This window comes from Panthera onca, chromosome C2 (assembly GCF_046562875.1).
Source record: "Panthera onca isolate mPanOnc1 chromosome C2, mPanOnc1 haplotype 2, whole genome shotgun sequence".
Classification (NCBI taxonomy): Eukaryota; Metazoa; Chordata; class Mammalia; order Carnivora; family Felidae; genus Panthera; species Panthera onca.
Genome location: NC_138347.1, coordinates 10,938,942 through 10,963,973, shown reverse-complemented (window position 1 = coordinate 10,963,973; position 25,032 = coordinate 10,938,942). Strand labels below are relative to the sequence as shown.

Genomic DNA, 25,032 nt, shown 5'->3' with positions numbered 1-25,032 from the left:
ATGGCTGAAAATATAGGTCCGCATATGTTAGGTTGAACCACATGAAATTGCCAATATTGACCGGATTTCACCTATAGAAATGGCACTTTCATATGATCGAACAGAACATAAATAACAGTCCTCTCATTGCTAAATACCTATTATCGTATTCTACTTAGAGGAGGGATAATATGTATACCAAATACGCTCAATGTCTATCAGTTAGGTAGTTGTTCTGGGTATCATAAATTTAAACCTATTTGAACGTTCTAGCTCCATGTCCATCAAGAAAATTGCTTTCACCTACTGATTGGCTTTCCCCTCGCTTAGGGAAGAGACAATGGATTGTTCAGCCATGTCTCCAACAGTGTTCAAAATGCGAATCCCCCTTGGACCCAATTTTGTCAGCCTGGCTGGGGACCAGGCACTTTATCTATCTGGGCCCTTTTCACTCTAAGATTAAGTCTTATCAAGAAGCACCTCCTGATGTGTTCTCTGCCACAAGCCTTTGTCCATGTCAGCAGACTGAACAAATAATCAGTAGTGTTGGCTCCAGCAGGCTGGAGAACGCTGCCGTGCTCACGCCTCAAACCCAAACAGCTCCAGCGGAATCCAGCACTGACATCCCTCAACTCAAAGATATTTTGCTGCAGAGGTACTCGGTTGGGCTTTAGGGAGTTCCCGGAGATTGAATGTAGAGTATGTGCACATGTATACTTTTGGGGAGAAGAATAAAGTCAAATCCCTTCCTTTCCTGCAAGTAAGTTGAGAATCACCCTTTCTAGCAGTTTCTAGTGGGAATCCACAGTACACTAGAGAGGAGCATTCATTCATTCACCAAACATTTAGTAAAGATCTATGATGCACCAACCACCATGTAGGGCCCTGGGATTCAAAGATGAACAGAATGGGGGCACCTGGGTGGCTCAGTCAGTTGGGCGTCCAACTCCTGGTTTCAGCTCAGGTCATGATCTCATGGGTTCGTGGGATCGAGCCCCACGTCCACGTGAAGCCTGCTTGGGATTCTCTCTCTCCCTCTCTCTTTGCACCCTTTGCTCAAAATAAATAAACTTTAAAAAAAAAAAAAAAAAGCAAAGGTGACTAAAATGACTGATCCTTGCCCTTCAGCAGCTCAAGCTGTCATGTAATTATGATCCAAATCACCTAAGCATCCCTGCAAAATGGAGGCAATTATCTCAGTGTCATAGACAGTGCTCACATGCACGAGCACACAATAAATGGGTAATGGAAAACAAGCAGACAGACACGTGACAGTTTGCAGAAGAAGCACAGAAAGGGATCTCCAACACAGAGATCTGGGGAAGAGCTTGTGGGTGAGGCGGCCACTGATGGGGTTTTCTCAACTACAAGAGCATACTGCCATTTTTTTTTACATTTATTCATTTTTTTTTTTTAACGTTTATTTATTTTTGAGACAGAGAGAGATGTAGCATGAACAGGGGAGGGGCAGAGAGAGAGGGGGACACAGAATCCGAAACAGGCTCCAGGCTCTGAGCAGTCAGCACAGAGCCCGACGCAGGGCTTGAACTCACGGGCCGCGAGATCATGACCTGAGCCGAAGTCGGACGCCCAACCGACCAAGCCACCCAGGCGCCCCTACATTTATTCATTTTTGAGAGACAGACAGAGCACAAGTGGGGGAGGGGCAGAGAGAGGGAGACACTGAATCCAAAGCAGGCTCCAGGTTCCGAGCTGTCAGCACAGAGCCTGACGCGGGGCTCGAACTCACAAACTGTGAGATCATGACCTGAGCCGAAGTCGGACGCTTAACTGACTGAGCCACCCAGGTGCCCCAGCATACCGCCATTTTTACAGGCGAGCCTGGAGATACTCAGCTCCTCTGTCTTACAGAAATTGTATTTCTTTCTTCCTCTGCAGGGCAATTCAGGGATGATCATTCAGAAGACCAAGGTTACTTCAGTGACCTCTCCCCTGTCCTTTGGGCTCCATTTCCCCTTCCCCTCAATACTTACTTAAAGTGCCCCATTCCCATTTTACCTGTGGAATCTTGAGGCTTCCCTTGAGGCACCCTGTCCTGGATGGCTTTGCTAAGAAAGCACCAAAACATAGGTCTCCTGTGTCCCCATTCTCTCAGAGCCCTGAAAACACAGGGGACTATTAAGCCCTCTTATGAGTCAGGGGTTGGTCTAGATTTTTCACAGGTGGTGCGCCATAGCTTTGCTGAAAACGTTCGCAAAACGATATTGACAGTGAGCATGCCCTACCCTACTGCATTTCCCATTTAAGACCTCGGGGCGCCTGGGCGGCTCAGTCGGTTAAGCATCAGACTTCAGCTCAGGTCACGATCTCACAGTTTGTGGGTTCAAGCCCTGCGTGGGGCTGTGTGCCGACAGCTCAGAGCCCGGACCCTGCTTCAGATCCTCTGTCCCTCTCTCTCCTCCCCCCTCCCCCCCCACTCGTGCTCTGTTTTGCTCTCTCTCTCAAAAATAGGTAAACATTAACAAAAATTGTTTTTGAATATTTATTGAAAGAAAAAGACTAGGACCTTTATGTCCTCCACTCAGAGGCGTTCACTGGTGGAATTTCCAGGCACAGCAGCAGAGTCCACAAAGGAGATAAACGGGAGGCAGGGTGGACAGAGGAGCTCAGAGCACTTGGGAACTTGCAATGCTACCACCTCTCTGGGGGAAACTCAGATACAAGGGAAGGCCTTGGGTGCTCAGAGCATACTAGAGTTCCTCCAAAAAAAGGGCTGTCCAAAAAGCAAAAATAACTGGAATAATTCCAATCTTAATTTTTTTTCTTAATGTTTATTTATTTATTTTTGAGAGAGAGAGAGAGAGAGAGAGCATAAGTGGGGGAGAGACAGAGAGAGAGAGGGAGGGAGGCACAGAACCTGAAGCAGGCTCCAGGTTCTGAGCCATCAGCACAGAGCCCAACGCGGGGCTCGAACCCATGAAGTGTGAGATCGTGACCTCAGCCGAAGGGAGGCACTCAACTGACTGAGCCACCCAGGCACCTCAGTAATAATTCCAATCTTGATAGCACCTTAGAAAGAACCCTGCAGGGGACTGACTTCTCTGCCTGGAAGAGGGTTCCCCTTCCCCTTGCTGGTTGTCTGCTGCCCTGGGTTTGCTCAGCACCCTCCCCGATACCCAATTGCTCCCATCATTCATCTCGGTGACTTCCACACCCCTCCACCAGCCCTTCACTTTGTACACGTAGCTCTTCTGGTTCTTCTTGTCTCTATCTTCTCTCCATTCTTCAATTTGGCTTTGCAAAAGAAAACTGAATTCTCTCTAGAAGGTGCAGTAGGGGGACTATATAAGCTGGAAAAATCACAGTTTTCTTTATTGGATGAAGATGCCGAGAAAAGTTGGCAGAGGGGCGCCTGGGGGCCTCAGTCGGTCCGACTTCGGCTCAGGTCATGAGCTCACGGCTCCGTGAGTTCGAACCCCGCATCGGGCTCTGTGCTGACAGCTCCGATTCCGGAGCCTGCTTCGGATTCTGTGTCTCCCTCTCTTTCTGCTGCTCCCCCCACCTCTCTCTCTCTCTCTCTCTAAATGAATACACATAAACCTCCCACCAGAGGAGCAGATCTTGTCTCTGTAAGGGTCAGGGGGCCTGTGGCGACATCTTGGGTAAGATTAAAACCAGCCTCGCTGCACTCTCTCACAGTGAGTTGTCAGTAACTCTCACTGAGCGAAATGTTGGGAAAGCATCAGAGAAAGACCTGGAGCTCCACTCGGGCCCCTCCCTCAGGTAGGGAGGTCTGCAACATCTCACCTTATAAGAGGAAAGGAAAGACATGTTGAAGACAGTGGGCGTTGTTTCCGGAAGGGCCTTTGGCAAACCCACTGCTCGGGCTCTTACTGCCTGGGTGAACCTGTAGGTAGGTCCTGGCTAGTCACCAATTCACCTCCTGTCTACATTCTGCCCACTTCTGCTCCCCTCCCCCCACCCCCGCATTCTCCATCCCCGAACCACGTTCAGCTCTCCGAGTCCCTTCTCACCTTGTCCATACCGCTCGCCAGCCTTTGGGCTTCTCGTGGCTGTTTGTCTGCAGTGCTCCTGCCACACCGAGCTGCCACAGGCAGAAACCTCCCCCTCACCATCTCGGCCCTGCCGACGCCCCGCCTGTGCCTGGCACATTAACTTATTCACTGAGCATCCACTGGGTGCCTTCGATGTGTCAGGCTCTGTGGTGACGTTCGCTACACCAAGGTAGGCAAAGGCGATACGAGCCCTGTGTCACAGAGATGGCAGTTGAGCAGGAAAGGCGACACCGTGAGCCAATCATCACACACAAACACCAGCGGCACACACATAGTCAGCACAGATGGTGAAGAAAGCTTTGGAAAAAAAATAAAAATAAAAAGATGCTGTTGGAGAAAAGTGGTGGTGGTAGGGGGTGATTTAGAGCGGGGCCAGGGGGTTTTCTCAGAAGTGACAGTTAAGCTGGGGCCCAAAGGGTAAGGAGGTAGCAGAGGGAAGAGAAAGGAAAAGTTATTCCAGGTCGAGGGGAAGAGAATGTGCAAATGCCCCGACGCGGGAGAACGTTTATTGACTTGGAGGTACGAACGACCAGTCATCACGAGGGTGGAGTGACTGGGGAGGTAGTTGGGGGCCAGCTCAGGCCAAGCCAGGTAAACCCCACTAGGGAACTGGGGTTTTATGTTAAGTGGGACAGGAAGGTATTGAGTCATATTAAAAGCAAGGGGATATGATCTTGTTTTTTCTTTTTTTTTTAAACGTTTGTTTCTTCATTATTTATTTACTTAGAGAAGGAGAGGCAGAGAGGGAGGTAGAGAGAGAATCCCAAGCAGGCCCCACGCTGTCAGCGCAAGAGCCCGACAGGGGCTTGAACCCATGAACCATGAGATCACGACCTAAGCAGAAATCAAGAGCTGGACGCTTAACCAACTGAGCGCCGCCCCCCCCCCCCCCCCCCCCCCCCCGCCAAGGTGCTCCTGATCCCACTTCCTTCTTAAAAAGAGCATCGTGGCTGCGGTGCAGGGCAGGGAGGGACAGATATGCCCCAGGAGACTGTTTGGGGGGGGGGGGGGTTGCACCGCATGGTGTCATCCAGGTGAGAGGTGTTGGTGGCTGGACAGCGCCAGTGAGGATGGAGAGGGGAGCCGGACTTGGGGAATACGAATGATCTCTCAGGTCGTCGCGTTGTGCCACTTACCTAAGATGTTTCTTTCCAATGTGGACAGACACACTCCGCCCTGGGGCCTACTTGGAAAAAGCCCACAGCGGAGACAAAGGGGATGGAGGAGACTGCAAGGTCAATGCCCCTTGCAATCCTCTGCCCCATAATTCTCTGCACACACGGATCAGACGTGAGTCATTGCTTCATTCAGCTGATGTCTGTTGGACGCCTGTTATGAACGACGCATTATGCTAGGCATCGTGAGGCGACTGGTCTTTTTAAAAACAAAGTAGGGTGAGGTGCTTGACGAGAATTTGGAACGTGAACAAAGTATAAAGCGTGGGTGGGGGGGGATGTTAAGTATACTACCCACTGTTAACATTTTGAACTCGTCATTTCCAGTCTTTTTTCCATTTTCATTTGTATGTTTATACTTATTTACATATGTAAGTTGGGGTACTATATACGGTTTTATGTCCTCCAGCCAGCTTTTTAAAAAGTGTTTATTTTGAGAGAGAGAGAGAGAGAGAGAGATACAAAGCGAACAGGGGAGAGGCAGACAGAGAGAATCTCAAGCAGGTTCTGCACCTCCAGCACGGAGCCCGACGCGGGGCTTGAACTCCTGAACCGTGAGATCATGACCCGAGCGGAAATTAAGAGTTAGACACTTAACCGACTGAGCCACCCAGGCGCCCTCCCATCAGACTTCTGTCGGAAGGTGTCACGCATGCAAAAAACACATAAACTGCATATGCAAGGCTTAAAGAATAATTTTCAAAAAATATGCACTCGATCAATCACCAGCCAGGTAAAGAAGAAATTATATTACCCCCCCCCTTTGTATTCACCCCTCTTTATCCCTTAAAGTAGGAAAATGCAGAAAGAATCAGTGTTCTTAACCTTGGTCATCCGTTTCATTATTTAAATTGCAGCAGGAGGGAGACATGCCGGCTCTGTCCAATCTGACACAGACGCTGGAAGATGCCTTCAGAAGGATTTTTATCACTTATATGGACAACTGGCGCAGGAACACGACAGCTGAGCAAGAGACCCTGCAAGCCAAGCTTGATGCTGAGAACTTCTACTATGTCATCTTGTACCTCATGGTGATGATCAGCATGTTCTCCTTCATCATTGTCGCCATCCTGGTGAGCACGGTGAAATCCAAGCGACGAGAGCACTCCAACGACCCCTACCACCAGTACATCGTGGAAGATTGGCAAGAGAAGTACAAGAGTCAAATTTTGAATCTAGAAGAATCAAAGACCACCATCCACGAGAACCTCGGGGCAGCAGGGTTCCACCTGGCTCCTTGATGAGGAGGAAAGGCGTCAAGCCCACAGAGGATAACTGGATGTGAAGAGACGCCTGTGCCGTGGAGCAAATCCAAGTTGTCACTGCTTAGACGACACTAAGCTCCTTGCTTTCTGTTGAGAATTTTCACGGAGATCCTGTGGCGACTCAACTAAGACGACAATGGTAATCTCAGTGTGATTTAGACTTGCTCACCAGAGCCGTGTTTTATGCTGAAGATCCCTTTTACTTTCTGTGCAACATAAATGTCACTTTAGTCAATGTCAAATTTGACACATTTTGTCGAGTGAGTGGAAATAAAGTCAAATTTGAAGGACAGCGCCTGTGTGCTAGCGGCGAGGGCGCGGGGGAGGAGGGGGAGGCAGGTACCACCAAGTCACTGAACTGTCTTCCTCATGAAACAGTATTTCGTATGTGATGAATTCGCTCTATAAATAACCCAGATGTATTGCGCAGAGGCTGTGGTTCAAAAATGTGTCACCTGCTCACTGGCTTGACATCAGAGCGTTTATTTATTCATTCATGAATGTCAAGTCTGAAGTGATGAATGAACAGAATCACCAGGTGACTTTATGTATATTGTTTTCCCGGCATCTGGCTTACTGGGAAGTCTGTCGACAGAACAAACATTTCACGAGGGCAAATCGCCCACAACAGAGACATAGCATCTTTAAGAAGTGCCCAGTGCAACAGAAACATATTTTTAAATTAACATTTAAAGTTTTATGGAAAACTAACCCTTTAAAGTTCTTGTTATTATAGAAAAGGATAATGAAAAGTTGTAACATCACTTTGTAAATAGCATATTCTTTTCAGTCACTTGATTTTCTTCCATTTACAATGATTTTCATTTGTGTTTCAAGAGACTAACGGTACAGAAGGTGTCTGAATTACTGATGTCTGTTGAAAAAGCTAGACACTTCACTCCATCTAGACATTGCATTAGAGATGCAATCCACACATTAGGTGATTTCATCTACTAATTAAGCCAAGCGATATTTAACACCTATCTATCTACTCAGGCCACTGGTGTAGACCCCAGGAGTGTAGAGATGATTGCGACTCCCTGAGCTGGAGTGACCCGCTCATTAGAGCGAGTCAGGTACGTAAACCTCATGATGACAACTTGACAGGTTATAAGGGAGATCAACACAGAGTGGGCAGAGCTAGAGCGGGGACAGGATGGGGACCTAACTCGGGTTAAGGTGTATTCTCTCAGAGTAGCTGAGAGGAGGAAGTCAAAGCCAAGACGGGTGTATGGGGTTATTGCTTCGTACCTCCCAGCTTCCCTCTCTTCTTCCCTATCTCCCCATCTTCTCAGCTAAGGCACAGCAATTGTCAGTAGGGCCTCAAGTCTCAGGACTCTAGGGGCGCCTGGGTGGCTCAGTCGGTTAAGCATCCAGCTCTTGATTTTGGCTCAGGTCATGATCTCAAGGTTCGTGAGTTCGAGCCCCACGTTGGGCTTCCCACTGACAGTATGGAGCCTGCTTGGGATTCTCTGTCTCCCTCTCTCTGCCCCTCCCCGGCTCATGCACACTCACTCTCTCTCGTTCTCTCTCTTTCAAGGTAAAATAAATGAACATTAAAAAATAACAAATAGGGGCACCTGGGTGGCTCAGTTGGTTAAAGCGTCCCACGTCAGCTCAGGTCACGATCTCGTGGTCCATGAGTTCGAGCCCCGCATTGGGCTCAGTGCTGACAGCTCAGAGCCTGGAACCTGCTTCAGATTCTGCGTCTCCCCGTCTCTCTGCCCCTCCTCTGCTCTCTCTCTCTCTCTTTCTCTCAAAAATAAACATTTAAAATAATAAATAAATTAATTAATTAAATAAATAAATAAAATAGAGAGATGATAAGTAAATCAAATCTTAAAAAGAAAAAAGTCTCGGGGCGCCTGGGTGGCTCAGTCGGTTAAGCGTCTGACTTCAGCTCAGGTCACGATCTCACGGTCCGTGAGTTCGAGCCCCGCGTCGGCTCTGGGCTGACAGCTCAGAGCCTGGAGCCTGCTTCCGATTCTGTGTCTCCCTCTCTCTCTGCTCCTCCCCCGTTCATGCTCTGTCTCTCTCTGTCTCAAAAATAAATAAACGTTAAAAAAATGTTAAAAAAAAACAAAGAAAAGAAAAAAAGTCTCAAGGTTCCAAGACAAAATTCAAAAAAAGAATCCCTTCTTCAAGGCTTGTAGGATGTCTTCTGTTGCCTACAAGGATTATCTCTCCAGAGGGAGGTGTCTACGAGGTATTTGTTCCTTAGAAACAAATGTGCAATTATGCTAACATAAGCATTACAACAGTATCATGAAAATCCACTGATACTCACGTGTGACCAGAGTGGCCTCCTGCCTCAAATCATTAATCCAGAAACGCTATCGCACACAGAACGTTCATCCCGGTGTGCCCAGAGAAGCGGCCCCGGCTACCAAACCCTGGCCTTGGGCCGGGATCCAGACAGAGACCCAAGGTTTCTACCAGGTGACAAAGACCATCTCCTTCACTAACCTCTGGTCAGTCTCTTCCGAGCCAGCAAGCAGGTCTCGGCCTTGGCCTGTAAATACTGTAGAGACTTGGTACAAGTGATTTCGTCCCCCTCTTCACACTAAGAGACTTGAACATACACTACCACAGCTACTAACAGCTCAAGGCCTCATCCCTAAGAGGACCCCAGCTCCATTTAGAGTGTGTGCCTGAGAAAACTCAACAGGCTGCTGGGAAAATTCACTGTTGGTTCCAGCCCAAACCTGGAGATTGGCAGATCAGCTCCCTGAATCCCCTCTGAGAGCAGTTAGAAAATGTGGAATTAGAAATCTTTTCTCTCCTGGGGCGCTTGGGTGGCTCAGTCGGTTAAGCGGCCGACTTCAGCTCAGGTCACGATCTTGCAGTCCGTGAGTTCGAGCCCCGCATCGGGTTCTGGGCTGATGGCTCAGAGCCTGGAGCCTGCTTCAGATTCTGTGTCTCCCTCTCTCTCTGCCCCTCCCCCATTCATGCTCTGTCTCTGTCTCAAAAATAAATTAAAAAAAAAAAAAAAAAGTTAAAAAATTTAAAAAAAAAAAATTAAAAAAAAAAAAAAAAGAAATCTTTTCTCTCCTGCTTTGAGATACAAATCTTTTACCAGCCAGCACGGCCTTGTCTCTTTGAAACGCCAACACTCAAGGAGGGAACCCTTCCCACCCGGTGGGTACCTTGCTCGAACGTGCACCACTCTCTCTGGTCATAAAGACAGAAGCTTCTCTTTCGGGTAAGTCAAATCAGACCCACTAATGCCCTGGTTTTTGTAAATTTCCACTTCCCTGATTCTGCTCAACTGACCCCACTCCCCCACTCTCCCCCCCCCAGTTCCCGCTCCATAAATCCAAGTTGACTTTGGTTCATACTGGACCCTCTTCTCTGTTGCAACAGTTCCTGAAGGAAGTCTATCCTTCATGCTTTAACTAGTGTCTGGCTTCATCTTGGACACAGGAAACCAAATTGAGGGAAAGAAATTTAGATTTCTGGAAGAAAGTGCATTTTATTATCATCACTGAAAGGATAGCTGGTGACACAGATGGCTATCAGCCAGCTTTCCTTTTGGGGGATGGGCGAAATGCCCAATCTTCAGAAGCATGTTGGGTAGAGAGCTGTTGGAACCCACTTCGACATTAATCCCCCAAATCCTAGGCTTTCCACTTTCAACTCGGCAACGAAAGATGCCCCTTCAAACAACTTGTTTTTCTTTTCTACCCCGTTCGCTGTTAGAGCTCCAGCTGCTTGGATTCCTGGCTCCATATGACCTGAGCCCCTCTTAACTTCTTACAAGAGTTCAGAAGTGGTCCGAAAACGAGCCCATGGGAGTTGCTGCCCCTACAGTCTACATCCAGACTACTGAGAGTCAGGGTCCCAGCTCCGGCACTTGCGGGCTTTAAGACCCTGGACAAATTAATCTCTCTGTGCCTCCCTTTCCTCATGTGCGAATTAGTTGTATGATGTCCGGGTATAGGCTCGTTACGAGACTTCAGCGAGACAAGAAGCCTAGTTTTGTTACTTTCTATAGGAAAACTTCGCTGGTCAGCCGAACCAAACCCTCCACCCCTCACTTTGTCCTGTCCTCTGCAGGCCTAACACCTTGTGCGTCATCACCACAAAATGTCATAATGGCATTTGGAGTCAGACCTCCTCCTGGGTTCGAAATCTAAATTCTGTCCCTGCAATTCGCGGGTGTTGTTCTTGCGCCAGCCGCTTACTCTCCCCTTGCTCGGCTCCTTAATCCACAGAAGGGTGAGCCGAGCACGGAGAAAGAGCTCCGTGCACCTTCCCTGGGGTCACCCTTGCATTTATTTGGGGTCCGGCTTGCGCGCTCCCGCGGGGCCGGGGCTGAGCGTGCCCGAGCGCGTACTTCGCGTCTGGTGAACGAAGGAAGCTGGGACCCCGGTACCCGGGCTACCGCTCTCCCAAAGAAAAACGCACGCATTTTGTCAGAGATGAACGCTATATTTGGAAACCTCTGGGGACCCAAGGGTCCTCAGTCGCAGACAGCAGCGGGTAGTAGCCAGAGGAAACGGGACGCCCAGCCCTGCGGCCGTCGACCTCCCCCAGCTCCGGTAAGGTCACAACGGGAACCCGGGTTCCGGAGCACCGTGTCCGGCCGTGCCAATCGTGACCCCTGACCCCTGCGCAGTCCCCAGGAGTCCGGTGCGGAGCGTCCCACTGCGCCTGCGTACCGGGCGTACGCCCGCGAATGCCGCCCGGGTCCATTGCGCCGGCGCGCGGAGCGGTGCATGTCGGGACGTGTAGTCTCCCCGCCGCCTTGAGCGAGTGACCGTTCCTGTGCAGGAGCCTCCGCGGCCTGGAGCTGTAAGTGGGTGACATCCGGTCAGCGGGATCCTGACCCGAAGCCCGACAGCTTTTGGGGGGCGCTGGGGAGTCCGGTGGTCGGCCCCGCGTTTGCTGTTCTGTCAGGGATGCCCGCCAGCCGGCCCCCCTGCCGCGCGGCGCTGGCTTCCCGGGTGGGACCGGGAGGGTGACGGCCGCCGCGGCCCCACCCGCGGAGCGCCCCGGCCTGGCTCTGTAGTCCCGGCGCCGCGGAATCCGCGGATCCGGCGCCGGGGGCGCTGTGTTTAGGCCGGCACGAGGTCCGGACGGGGCCCAGAGTTGTTCCGGACGGAGGGTTTGGAGGGATGAGCGAATATTCCGGACACCCTGTTATGTGGATGGGTGGGGGAAGCGACGGCCGCCGTTGGCCCTCATCCCCGGGTCTCAGCGGGTTAGGTGTTACTCCCCAAGGGTCGGTTATGGAGGAGCCGAGATCCAGCCTCTCTGGCCCTGGGAACCGCAGGTGACCTGGTAGTGGGGCTCAGAGGTCGACGGAGTGATGCCCAGGGTTCACCTGCAACTCCCTCCCCTCGCACCACCCAACTTCTAATGATTGGGTGAAGAGCTGGGGTGAAAAGGGCAGAGACCGGGAATGCGAACATGTTCCGAAACGTTCTGACACGGCCTAATTAGCGGCTGGAATGAGCGTAGGTAGCAGGAGACTGACCACCCTGGAGTTTGCTGGGTGTGCCAAGAAGAAAACGTAGATTCTGGACAGTATTTTGTCCAGATGGCTTTCATTGTCCTAACCTGAATAAACGGAGAGCTTTTCTGGTTTTTAGGATAAATCTGGCAAAGGAAAACAAAAATGATAGAAGCAAAGGCTTCTATCTGAGCCACTGTTATTTTTCAGATTTAAGTTAGCTTGAATGGTGCATAGTTCAAGTCTAAAACCTCCTGCACTTCACAGTTTTTATGCCTCAACAGTGTCCACACCTTGTTGGCTTCTGCAGTTCGGCCCTCAGATACCAGCTGCCTTCTGTGGCTAATATTGCATCAGACATACATATGGCAGTGGAGCTAATAGCCTGCTGATATTTTTAGCTGTCTCAGTTCTCATTTGCTGAAGTCCTGCCAGGTGCTACAAAAGTTAGAGTTAGAGCATGCAATTGAAGCTAGAAGAGGAAAGTTATCATTTGGAGGCAGCAGGTAGGAATGAGCTGGACTGATCAGCCCTCTTGTCTCCCACCCGCTCACTGCATCACTCCCACTACTTTTTTTTTGCAGGTTGACTTTAAATATGTTTCCTTCTAAAGAGCTTGAATTTCATCACCCTAGGTATGAAGCTGAGGCAACTGCCAGTAAATTTTCATAGTCAGATTGTGTGATATCAGAGAAAATGGGGACTTAACGAATTCCAGAGTTGCAGCGTTGTTCCTTGGATTCCGATTTTTAAAATGAGAACATTTTGGTTCAGAGAGGTTAATGGCTTGCCCCGGGTCACATGCCTGCCATTGGTGCCACCAAGAATAGAGTCCAGCTCTCCAGTTCTCTTGGTCCCTGCTATCTTGCATTGATTGCATTTTGCTCTGGTTGCCTCTTGTTTATGGTTCTTAAGCTTGGCATGTCCATTAGCAGAAGGAGAGATATTTATCATAACACTAATGGTTGATATTTATTGAAATGTTTTCCATGTACTGAGCACTGTGCTTAGTGTTTATAATCCAATCTCTGAAGAATTTACAAATGAGCGACGCGGGGCTCAGAGAGGCCAAGTGAGTTGTCCAAGGTCACACCAGTAGTAAATGTAATATTTGGTTGCCAGAGGGCCAGACCGTTGGGTGTTCTTTTTTTAAGTCAACACTCTTTTTTTTTTTTTTTTTTTTAATTCATTTTCTTAAATAATCCCTACACCCAGTGTGAGGCTCTAACTCACAATTCCGAGATCAAGAGTCACATGCTTTACCAACTGAGCCAGCCAGGCACCCCATGGGGTGTTCTTTTTAATTTCCTCTCATAAGCTTTTTGGACCTATTTGTTGCCCTTGACCTTGGGAATCAATATCTTACGTTAATCCATTAATTCTTACATTAATTCTTGTAATTAATTACATTAATACATTAATATGACCGCAGAAAATAAAGAACAGCCAAACTTACCTACTGTATTTGTACACAGCTCCGTTAGAGCAAGAGTTGTAAAAATAAAATTTACATAACCTTAAACATTGTTCAATTACAACATGGCTAAGCCCTGAGATTATCAGAGATTACTGAAAGTGAAAATTCTAGCAACAGGTCATAGGAATGTGTTTCTCCAGTGCAAGTCAGAATCTCCTGCTACTTGAGGACAAACAGGCCATTTATCCATGAAGAAAATGAGCACCTTCAATCACGTCATCCCATTTAAAGAGATTTATGGTGTACGTTCCTATCATGAACTTATCTGGCTTTGAAAGAAGTCATGGGGAAAACTCGGTTATCTTGTGCCAACCACCAGCCTGTTTTCCAGATACTATGACCTTGAATCGATGAGGTATGAATTTTCTATACTTACATGCTTTTGTAAGTAAAAGTTTTAATAAAACACTTTCCCCGAAGTTCATTTTAGTATCCCCATTCTAAAGGCCTGACCTTTTCTTGTGCCTTTTCTCCATTCTAAGTACATTTAAAGGCAAGCATCCCCATGATTTTTGAATTTGCAAAGCTTTCTGCCTATATCAGGGTAAGACTCTGGAGCCACATTGGATGGGTTCAAATCCCAGTCCCTGTGCGACCCTGGACGCGTTACATAAACTTTGTTGCCTCATCTCTGACACAGAACAATAAATCTCTCTCCGGAGCTCGTGTGAAAACTAAATGAGTTTGCACAGCTAATGTGCCGTAGTGCAGCCAGGCACCGTGACGTGAAGCTCTGAGTCTACTGTAAGTTGCCAAATTTCAGAAAAAAGTCAGGGCCCTAGAGCCCATCTGGTTGACACCCCCTTTCTTCATTTACAGATGGGACCAAGGCCCCGGGAGGGAAGTCACTTACCAGAGTGCGTGGGTTCTTCATCCAGAACTCAAGTCTTCTGACTCTTGGGGTACGTGCCGTAGCATAAGAATAATGACATACAAGGCCTTGGAGCAGATGCTGTGCTCCAGCTGTGTCCCCTGACCTGTCATTTCCTGCTGCTTCCTCACATTTTAGATGAGATTCTAGATAGGAATTACTTCCTGAGGACAGTTTTTTTGCGTATCATTTATTCCCCTCCAGATATTTTTTAAACACCAAGATGAGCTTAACACTCAGAGGACTTGAAAAAAGAGAGGCACTCATCCGCCGGCCAGCTCTTTGCTCAGGACAGGAGGTGGGTGGAGAAGACTTGGGAGCTCTTCTGTCCACAGATGCGTGGCGGGGGGGGAGCACCTGTCCCCTCAGGCACAACACTGCCACCGCTGCTCGAGGCTGTGCCCCCAGCCCAGGCAAAAAACAGCCACGGAGACCTTTCTGCTCACCAAGAGCCAAGCCCGTCTTCCTCCCTGAGCCGGGCCATCTGCTTTCCACCAGGCTCTGGGTCCCCTGCTGGGGGCCCCCCCAAACCCTCCTCTCTGTGGGGCTTGCTGTCTTTGCTCCTGTGCCCTTTCTCTCCATCAAAGGGAAGGCTTCCTAAGGTGGACTGATCTGGAAAACCCAAAGTGACCTGTTTCTTCTCTCCCCCCCCAGAACAGCAAGACCTGACCTCCCAGTTCCTCTCTCCATGTGCTTGTCTGAGCAGGCCCACGTCGACCAGGAGTGACTTCGCAATTGGCCCAGCATGAACTGGAAGGTGAGTATGCTTTTAATTTATACGTTGTGGCTTGGTTTTTTTCTTTCTCCTCATTGTAAAAAGTGAGAGTAGGGGGCACCAGGGTGGCTCAGTTGGTTAAGCATCCGATTTCAGCTCAGGTCATGATCTCGCAGCTCGTGAGTTTGAACCCCGTGTCGGGCTCTGTGCTGACAGCTCGGAGCCTGGAGCCTGCTTCGGATTCTGTGTCTCCCTCTCTCTGCCCCTCTCCCGCTCATGCTCTGTCTCTCTCTCTCTCTCTCTCTCTCTCCCCCCCCCCAAAAATAAACATTAAAAAAAAAACTTTTTTTTTTTAAATTGAGAGTAACAGTGCTGTAGAGGTGGGTTGATTAAAAAGAAAAAAAATGAATTAAAGCAGGAATCATAATACTATTTAATATTTAATTTTAAGTTAAAACATATAAAAGTTCATTTAGTCACCAGACTTTTGGAGGGGGGTTAGGCCCTTTCTTTGAGTGGGGGTACACTGACTTCAGATCTGCCTCACTTTTCTTGCAAAAACCATGCCTGTAAAGTTTTACCTACAGTTTCATATTTTGGTTTCTTTCAAGTGGGTTACTATGTTATGAAACAACCTACGTACAAAATCTTTCCAGATTTTTATCTCGTCTTCCCTAATCTTTTACATTTGTGTTGCCAACAGCACTGTTTTTTTTTTTTCAACTCAAACTCGAAAATGCATTGAAAGCGTTTGATTTACTTCTCATGGAAACAAGTTTTTTCTCTATAAAATATAGCCATATTTCACTAAGTGTTGTGTTTACAAAAATTACCTATGATAACATCAAGTTCAACTTAAACTAGTTGGGGAATAAACATAGCTGTCCTCTGCAGAACAGATTCAGCAGATGAGAGCACAGGGCCAAGGGCAGAAGTCTGCGGGGCATTCAGCGGGCTGCGGGCAGCAGCCAGCAGGTTTTACAGAGGGAAGGAGAATCATCGCATCAAATCCCCAAAGTGGGTGGGGTGTGGTAGCTGTTGGTTTAGAGAGCAGCCACTAAAATAGATCATATTGTAGATTCTTTGAAAGTATGATATCCAGCAAAAATCGTGTTGTCTTCACCGTCTAGAGATGGCTACTATTAACAGTTTTGGTGTGTTTTCTTCTAGTGTTTTGTCCGTATTTGTAAGTGTAGCGTGTGTGTTTTCAAACTTAGGATCTCACTGTGTATTTTTGCAATTATGAGCATTTGCTTGTTCAAAACATCCACCAGCTTTCCATTGCAAGGCTCCCTGGGAAGGTGTGGAAACAGGACCAGGGGGGCTAGGAGATAGAGAACCCCTCTGCTTCCCCAGCTCTTTGGGGCAAAGGTTTGGGGGGACCATGCAGAAGGACGGACCATGGGGACTTTTCTCCAGGACAAGCCTGGTTGAATTTAAGAGGCAGAGTGAGGACTTCTTGAAGGGGTTGAAAATGTTGGAGCGTTTGTTTAGCAAATATTGGGATTCCAGAACTCACCGTGGAAAGGCTGGGAAGGAAAGACGAGGCAGCAAGGAGATACAAGGGGAAGAAGCAGAAAACGGCGTGGGGTGGGATTTAGGGAAGGGCCTGTCCTCTCTGTGGTGGCCACAGTCAGTGGGGACAAGAGGCAGTAACTGGTACTGAAGGCTTGCTGAGGACTTGTTAAAACACAGACGGTGTTAAAACACACACCCCCCAAAGTTCCTGATCACTTAGTCTGGGGCTACCACTGGTCTAAGGCAGGCCGCAGAGAACGTTTTTAATCGTAGAATGATGGACAACCCACTTGACCACCCAGGCCAATCCTGCTGGTGACAGAAGGCGTTCTTTCTTATGTCAGGGACAGAATCTGCCCAAACCTTTCGGACTTCGAGCAGACACATAGCTCTGTGGCTGCCTGGGAACCACCTCATGTTTAAGAGGGGGCCCTTCCCTGTACTGTCGGGAAGAAGTGGCCTCTCTTCGCACCCTGACTGCATGAGGCTCTGGAAGGCAGCAGGATTATGTAGCCCGCGGTACATCCTGTCGGCTTCCCTTTCTGGCTCAGGGGGCCTGTGGCATCAGTGACAGTCAGTACTGCGCATTAGCGACAGTATTTGCTAATTATTCAAAAAATGAGCCACTCTCATTACACGAGATTTGGGGATTTATTTTAAAAAATTGGTATGGGGCGCCTGGGTGGCTCAGTCGGTTAAGCATCCGACTTCGGCTCAGGTCGTGATCTCTGAGTACGTGAGCTCGAGCCTCGCGTTGGGCCCGCTGGTCTCCGTGCAGAACTTGCTTGGGATTCTCACTGTCTCCTCTCTTGCTGCCCCTCTCCCACTCCTACTTTCTCTCTCTCTCTCAAAATAAATAAATAGACCTAAAAAAACTTTTAAAAATTGGTATAGATCTCGCCCACTCCCACAATATTTTATTCACTTACCCCCTTGAAGGTTGGTTGGTTTTGAGACCGAGACAGGGAGAGCCTGGGCGGCTCAGTTGGTTAAAGAGGCTGACTCTTGATTTTGACTCAGGTTACGATCTCATGGTTCATGAGATTGAGCCCTGCATTGGGCTCTTCACTGAGTGTGGAGTCTGTTTGGGTTTCTCTCTCCCTCTCTCTCTCTGACCATCCCCCTCCCTCAAAATAAATAAACTCTAAAAAAGTTAAATAAAATGAGGGGTTTGTTAGAAAGAAATCAAAGGCAGACATTTAGCACAACTGAAGCTCAGTCCCCCAGAGGGGCAGGAGTGCAGCCCTGAAACCCTTTGCTTTAAGCCTGGGGAAGGGGGGCCCCTGACCTCTGCTGCCGCCTCTCTGCCCCCCTTCCCGGTCCTGAAACCCCTGCCTCGCGCTGCCTCCTCTCCACTACCTTTAGAAAGAAAGTAAGTACCCACACCACTTGCCTCTGTCCATTTGTTGATGTATTCCCAATTCAGTGTATTTTCTAACTTCCCGTTGAGCTCTACATTTCCCGTCACTGAGCCGTTTGATGTTTAGATCACAGGGAACCATGAGCTGTGATGTGGGCTCCGTCATAGTAGGACTCGGGCCGTGGAGATGGGGAGAACTGGAGGGGTGACTTTCCCATGTGGATTAGTGCTCTGTTGGCCTAGATCAACCCCATGAACATCAAAGGGGGTTTCCGCCTCTGAACTGCTTGATTTTTGCCGCCAAGGAGGTAAAATAAAAGCACATTTAACGCTTTTTTTCTTTCATAGCTGGTTTGTAAACGTGGCGTCCAGCCTCATCTCGACTGAGAACCTTCAAGAAAATACAGGAATTAGAGGGCTACTGGGGGGAGGTAGTGGAGGTTAGCTCTAAGTCTGAGTGAGGCAGACCCGCGTTCCAAGCTGCTTATATTTGTCACGATGGAAAGTTTCACTTTTGCAAGGTGTTCAGTTTCTTCTCCTGTTGCTCGAGTGGTCTTTCTCAGTGCGTATGTTGTATTTATTCTTTGCTGTGAAAATGACTTTGTGCTTGGACACTGTTACCCAGCTGCTCAGTGTTCTTGGGTTCTGACTGTTCTGGTTAAATTAAAACAATTGAAATATTTGGATTCCTCCTTTGGATGTCCGTTCTCTTCCTGCTGTACCACCTTGCCGTCGTCCTCAAATATCCGTAAGTAGCCTGTTAAATCATTTCAGAGGTAGTGATTGCAGTCGGCTTTAGTAAATTCAGTAGCCCAGACGTCGTTTGTTTGTGTAATTTCATAGTAAAATTGGTGAGCGTGGGGAGCGGATGATGTGTCTTACAGTGTAGTGATAAAGAGAGCTCAGGTTTTGGAGCGGTCTGAGCTCGGTCGGACCCTCACCGTTCCAGACTTTACACTTTCTCAGCCATAAAATTAGGACAGTCTGTCTGCCTCCCGGGGACAGGAGCCGGGAGCCCGCCTGCTATGGGAGGAACCTGTAGGGGAGGCCCGTAGCGCCCAGTGAGCTCCCTGTAGGCCTCACTGACGCCACGACATCTAAGCGTGAAATCTGTATCTAGGTCTAAGCCTAAAGAATTGTAATAAAATTGTGCGAACACGTATGTACATAATTTATGATTTCATTAAGTCCGTTTCCTCGAAACTCGGGAAGCAGGGGAAAGAAGACCGGCATCGAGGTTAGACTATTTCATTCTGACTCTGGCCTCATCGTGAATCGGCTGTGTGACGCAGGCCTCTCCCCGACCATGAGCTTCACTCTCCTTGTTTGTAAGGCAAACAAGTGGTAGATTTAAGTCGTGCTTAAAATCCCTCCCGGCCCTCCCGCTCTGTGAGCATATTGTTCCCGGCTAGCTGAAGTTTTCACGGACTCATTCTGTTAGAAGGAGAGACAAATGTGCTTCCTGTAGTAGAATCTAGTAGGACCTCCTTATATGGGAATTGCGTATAATAAGTTATGTTTGGCAGTTTACTGATTTCACTGGAATAAATCCTCCCTAATTAATCCTCTAGAATAAGTGACCACTCAACTAAAGCACACCTTTATTCGGGAAGGAGTTTTTACTCACGCGAAAAGCTCACAATTATCATTCAGGTCACGCTAACCGTGTTTATGAAACAAGTATAGTGTTTCCCTTGAGATACTGTTGCTCTATGTGCACTAACATCGTAACGTACCTACTAGTACAGACAGTAATTCAAATCCATCATTATTCCCCGGACGCCATTGTGGCCCACGGGTCAGAACTTACCCTCTAACCGGAAACTATGGGAACAGTTAATGAGTAGCTCAGTTTTCATGTTTTGAATTTTACTGTATTTTTATATTTATTGAAGCGCCGATGCTGATGAGTGGCTACAACCAAGAGGAAATCGTAGCCTCCTAGGATCGGAGAATCTAGAGACGGGGTCTGGCCCACCTCCCTTGAGGAGGCAGAAGCTTAGAAGTCAAGTGCCTGACCCAGGTCTCGTGGTCAGTCGGTGGCAGAGCAGAGCTATAGCCCGGGCCCCCCTGCGCCCCCCCCCCACCCCAGCTCCGGCTGCTTTCACTGGACCGCAGTGCCTCCTGGGCAGCAGGGGCCGGGGTGACCGGCCCAGGGCCTGGTCCAGTCGTGGGAGACCACAGTTACGTCTGCGGCCCGTGGGTGGTTCGCGCACGAAGCCAGCAGCAAGGGGGCGGTGGAGGGCGGAGGGAAAACTAGACCGCGTCTGTCCTGGTCGCCGGCGTAGCCCCAGCAGCTGGCCTAGTGCCTGTTATGTGACAGGTGTGCGGTAAAGGTTTGCTAAACGAGGGAATGTAACAGAAATGTTCCTTCTCAATCATAGTACATCTAGAATGCTTGCTTTCTTCTTTAAGGTCCTTGAACACATGCCCTTGCTGCTGTATATCTTGGCAGCAAAAACCTTAATTCTCTGCCTGGCGTTTGCTGGAGTCAAAATCTACCAACGGAAAAGATTAGAAGCAAAACTGGAAGCTGAAAAAAAGAAGCAGTCAGAGAAGAAAGATAACTAGAGGGAAAAGTCAAAGGTACGGGGACTTTGCTCGCGCAAAATTTACAGCGGGCCGGGGTGGGCCAAGGCACAGACGTGGGGGTCAGAGAACCCCTCCTGCCTCCAGTCTGAAGGCCGCGTGAGACCCACCTGCTGTCTGATGGGGGGCATCTGCGGGAGGGGAGGCGTGCAGATCCCGGCCCCCTGCACCCTGGGTGCAGATGAGCTAGGTTGTGCCCGCCTCTGCTCGAAGCCTGGGCGCTGCTCCCTTATCCAGGCAGCGGGGCTGAGCAGGTGTTGGGTCGCAGAACTCTTGAGAATTTCCTGAGAGCCGTGGACCTTCTCCCAGCAGAAGCACGCATAGTAGAAACACCTACAGTTGCACATCAAATTGCAGACGGGGGCGGGGAGGAGGTGGGGTCACAGGTCTGTGGAGACCCATGCCCGTACCTAAGATGAACAAACCCTGCTCGATCTTCAGGAGAAAGTCTGACTCCCAGGAATGGCATAGAAATCCCTTCCCGATGTGTTCTTGCCCCTCCAGTGCTCACTCCCCACACTTCTGCAGGCCACTCCTTGACCGTGGGAGACTTTCCGGCCCCTTGGCCTTGGCTTGTTAGTCCCAGAGGGTCCTTCCCAACAACCTCTTCATGTAAGCGTGAAGTCTTACTCGTCGCGGTAGCCCTGGGCCTGTCACAGCACCCAAGAGGTGCCCAGAGCACATCTGTTGAGTTAAGGCACCAGGAAGTAGTTCTGAAACGCCCACCACAGAGTGAACAGACGATGATCAGCACCTCCCTTAGTTCTGGTGTGTGATCTGATTTCTTCCATTTATCAGGTTGAATTCTGTGCTGCTCTGAAAATTTGAGGATTCAACTACGGTGACAGATTTCTAGATCAGCGGTCCCCAAACTTGGCTCCTGATCAGAATTGTTGAAAGTGCAGATTTCCAGGCCCCAACCCCCGAGAGATTCCATTACGTGGGTGTAGACATCTGTTCTTTTGAAAAACCATTAAGGGATTCTTCTTTCTTTTTTTTCTTTCTTAACATACGTAGGTGTATTTTTTATTTAAATTTTAGTTAGTTAACATGCATTTAAATTTTAGTTAGTTAACACAGCCCTTTCAGCAACGTGTCGCTCTAGGAGCCACTGGGCCAGCGATCTCCTAACCCCTCTCCACCCGGAGATACCATGCTTCTGTAAATAGGAATTCCCATAGAGGATTTTTAAAAACCTTTTTTAATGTTGATTTATTTATTTTGAGGGAGAGAGAGAGAGCAGGAGAGGGGCAGAGAAAAAGAGGGAGAGAGAGACTCCCAAGCAGGCTCCGAGCTGTCAGCACAGAGCCTAACACGGGGCTCAATCCCACAAACTGTGAAATCATGACCTGAGCAAAAATCAGCCTCGGATGCTTAACCAGTTGTGCCACCCAGGTGCCTCCCGTAGAGGATCTTTAGGCCTGTGGAGGTGTAGGGGCGCCTGGGTGGCTCTGTCGGTTGAGCGTCAGCCTTCAGCTCGGGTCACAATCTCGCACTCCGTGAGTTCAAGCCCCGCGTCGGGCTCTGTGCTGACAGCGGAGCCTGGAGCCTGCTTCGGATTCTGGGTCTCCCTCTCTCTCTGCCCCACCCCCGCCCACACTCTCTCTCTCTCTCTTATTATAAATAAATAAATGTTAAAAGAAAAAAGTTTGGACCTGTGGAGGTTAATGGCACACGACTAGTAATCGTAGCAACACTTACTGAATGACTGTTGTGTGGCTAGCATTTTGCTCAGCATTTCTCAGCTGGCCGGCTTATTGCTTCTGCTCATAGCTCTGCGGGGCCCGTTCAGACTGAGAAAGGGCTGGCCCTCTGCCTCGTGAAGAGCAGAGTCAGGATCGAACCCAGGTCAGACACGGGCCCACCGGGCCTCACCCCGGCTGCATCCCCTTCCCGAGTGCAGGGACGTGCACTGAGAGACTGTGAAGCACAGTGGCTCTCCGGTCCTCACCCCGGGCCCAGAATCCCGTCCTCTGTCATTGCCCCCCACGCCGTCCCTGGCCAGAACCTTGGTTTTTTTGGAAACGGTGTTTTACTGGCTGAAACCCAGGAGTGGGCAACTGGGGTGAGGAAAGAGGGAGCATTGCAAAACTAAAACCATCAAGGGAGGGCAGTTCTCTTTGAAATGTGTGGTAGGTTGAATTTCTGTCTCAGGCAGAGTCTAATTTTTTTTAATGTTTTATTTATTTTTGAGAGCAAGAGAGACAGAGCACGAGCAGGGGGAGGGGCAGAGAGAGAGGGAGACCCAGAATCCGAAGCAGGCTCCAGGCTCCGAGCTGTCAGCACGGAGCCCGATGCGGGACTCGAACTCACAGACCGTGAGATCATGACCTGAGCCGACTGAGCCACCCCGACGCCCCCAGAGCCCTCATTTTGCGTTAGACCAAGAAGAAGGAGGAAAGATGGGATGTGGGGCCACGAGCGCTTCCCTCCCACCGGCACCCGCAGAGGCCTCGGGGCGCGGGGGCTGCCGCGAGACTGACGCTTCATTTTCCTGCCAGCCTCGAACCTGCTTTTAAACCAGGGCAGAAAACCGGGATGTTGAAAATAACATTCTTTTAATAGATAAACTTGCGGTGGTTTCTGTTTGTTACGTTGAACCGGCTGAGCGCCAGGGTCAGCGCTGAGCAGGTCAAACCTCCGTCGGTGTTCAATCAGACATTTCATACCCACCCTTTTTGTCTTCCTTTCTAGAGTTTGTGATTTAAATGTCAGCCTGAGTGGACCCCAGCTGAGAAGGAAGCGGAGACCCTTACTGAATGGGGTGTCGGAGGATAGACTCCCAACCTATAGGTTTAACTTAAAATTGTATGCATTTTTTTATGCCCTTGAAAGAACCAGTATTTTGTTTACTGAAATAAAATACCTTTGTAAAAACGTTGTCTCTGTCTCTGGAATAAGCCAGAGCATTTGTGTCTCACGCAGACACACACCGCCCCCCACCCCCACCCCCCACCCCCCGCCCGGTGTTGTGAGGGGAGGGAGTTTTGCCAACCTGCACCCCTCCCGGCCTTTCTTGGGATCGCAGGTGCTCTTGACCCAGGACCGGGGGGAGGGAGAAGTGGCGTCTGCTCCGGGGGTGGGAGCCTCGGCCACCCGCCCTCCCCGGCTCTCCGGCCCTCTGCTGTGCTGCCCTCCCGCACGCTGCCCTGCTCCGGCCCGCCTCCGGCCGTGTTTCCGTTGTTGGGGTGGAGGGAGGCCGCACCCCACTTGCCCAAGCCACATTAGCGCCTCTGCTGACCCAGGAGGGTCCTCGTGGGGAGGGCTGCAGGGTGAGACCCATCGTCCACACTGGGCGGGAGTCTAGGAAGAACTCGCGTCCCCGAGTCCTGCTGTGACAGAGTTAGAAGAGCGGGGTGTACACGGTCCTCTCCCCCCCCCCCCACCCCCACCCCGTGTGCTTGTTGGGATTTGCGATAAGAGACGAAGGGGAGGGATGAACCAGGGAGCCTTTCAGGTTTGAGAGAAGTGATCCTAAGATTTTTTGACTCAGCACCTCACAGACGGAGATCTCTGCCAAAAGATTCACGATGTCTCACTTCCCTCGATTAGAGAGCGGATCAGGGATGAGAAAGCAGTAACCAAAGCCATACATCTGGGGGAAGGTTTGGTGCCGTTGCTGGTGGCCACGTGGAACATTTGCATGGGTGTGTAATCGACCCTTGAGCCACGGAGGTTTGAACCACAGGGCTCCACTTGTACGTGGGTTTTCTCCATAAATACAGTGCTGTCAATGTATTTTGCTTATGGTTTTAACGGGTTTTTTCCCTAGCTTGCTTGAAGAACACATTATATTTTCCCTTTCCTTCCCCTATGGTCTTCTGTTAAGTTTCTCGGATTGCACATGTGAGTGAAATCATACGATATTTGTCTTTCTCTGACTGACTTATTTCACGTAGCAGAATACCCTCCAGTGAAAATTAAGCCACAAACAGAGAGGAAGGCAAACCATAAGAGACTCTTACACACAGAGAACACACTGAGGGTTGATGGGGGTGGGGGGGGGGTGGGGGGACAGGGAAAATGGGAGACGGGCATTAAGGAGGGCACTTGTTGGGATGAGCACTGGGTGTCGTATGTAAGAGATGAATCCTAGGAATCTACTCCCGAAGCCAAGACTGCACTGTATACACTGTATATCAGCTAACTTGACAATAAATTATTCAAAAATAAAATTGGAAGAAACCATTTTTAAAATTCATGGTCAGAAATGACATGTAACCATTTGCAGAATAAGAGCTGATATGAAAGATGAAGAGAAAAGAACCCATTGTATAATACATACACAACAGACGTGTTAATCAGCTGTTTATGTCCATCAGTAAGACTTTTTGGTCAACGATAGGCTATTAAGTTTTACGAAGAATACAGGTGAATTTTTGACTACGCAGGGGACTGTCATCCTTAACCCCTGCATTCAAAGAGCAGCTGTGTATTAATGGGTGTCCAGCCCACTCTGGCCCCGGTTGACAGAACTTCGAATTTTAAACCAGAGAGGTAAAAGGAATTCTATCGTTCTTAAATTTTACTGTGGTTACTGGATGCTCTTAGCCACAATTTAGGAAGCAGCATTGACATAGGATCAAATTCT

The 25,032-nt window shown here is 49.2% G+C and overlaps 2 protein-coding genes across 5 annotated transcripts in view; both read left to right on the top strand.

Annotated features, from left to right (window-relative positions):
• KCNE2 (potassium voltage-gated channel subfamily E regulatory subunit 2) overlaps positions 1-6,767 on the top strand; it is a 32,349-nt gene extending 25,582 nt beyond the window's left edge. The window contains exon 2 of the mRNA XM_078452810.2: positions 6,049-6,767. Within this exon, the coding sequence (XP_078308936.2) occupies positions 6,049-6,432 (384 nt within the window). The 3' untranslated portion in view covers positions 6,433-6,767. The remainder of the gene's footprint in view (positions 1-6,048) is intronic.
• A 4,371-nt stretch (positions 6,768-11,138) lies between these two features.
• Positions 11,139-23,318, top strand: SMIM11 (small integral membrane protein 11). 4 transcript variants are annotated; one of them, XM_060640442.3, is made up of 6 exons: positions 11,139-11,250; positions 14,208-14,290; positions 14,464-14,557; positions 14,914-15,016; positions 20,268-20,438; positions 23,136-23,318. In XM_060640442.3, the coding sequence occupies exons 4-5, from the start codon at positions 15,005-15,007 to the stop codon at positions 20,421-20,423; spliced, it is 168 nt and encodes a 55-aa protein (XP_060496425.1). In that variant the 5' UTR covers positions 11,139-11,250; positions 14,208-14,290; positions 14,464-14,557; positions 14,914-15,004; the 3' UTR covers positions 20,424-20,438; positions 23,136-23,318. The 4 variants fall into 4 exon arrangements, with proteins under 4 accessions (XP_060496425.1, XP_060496427.1, XP_060496423.1 ...); XM_060640444.3 differs by lacking the exon at positions 14,464-14,557 and having other exon boundaries at positions 14,919-15,016; XM_060640440.3 differs by lacking the exon at positions 14,464-14,557.
• The last annotated feature ends 1,714 nt before the right edge of the window (positions 23,319-25,032 follow it).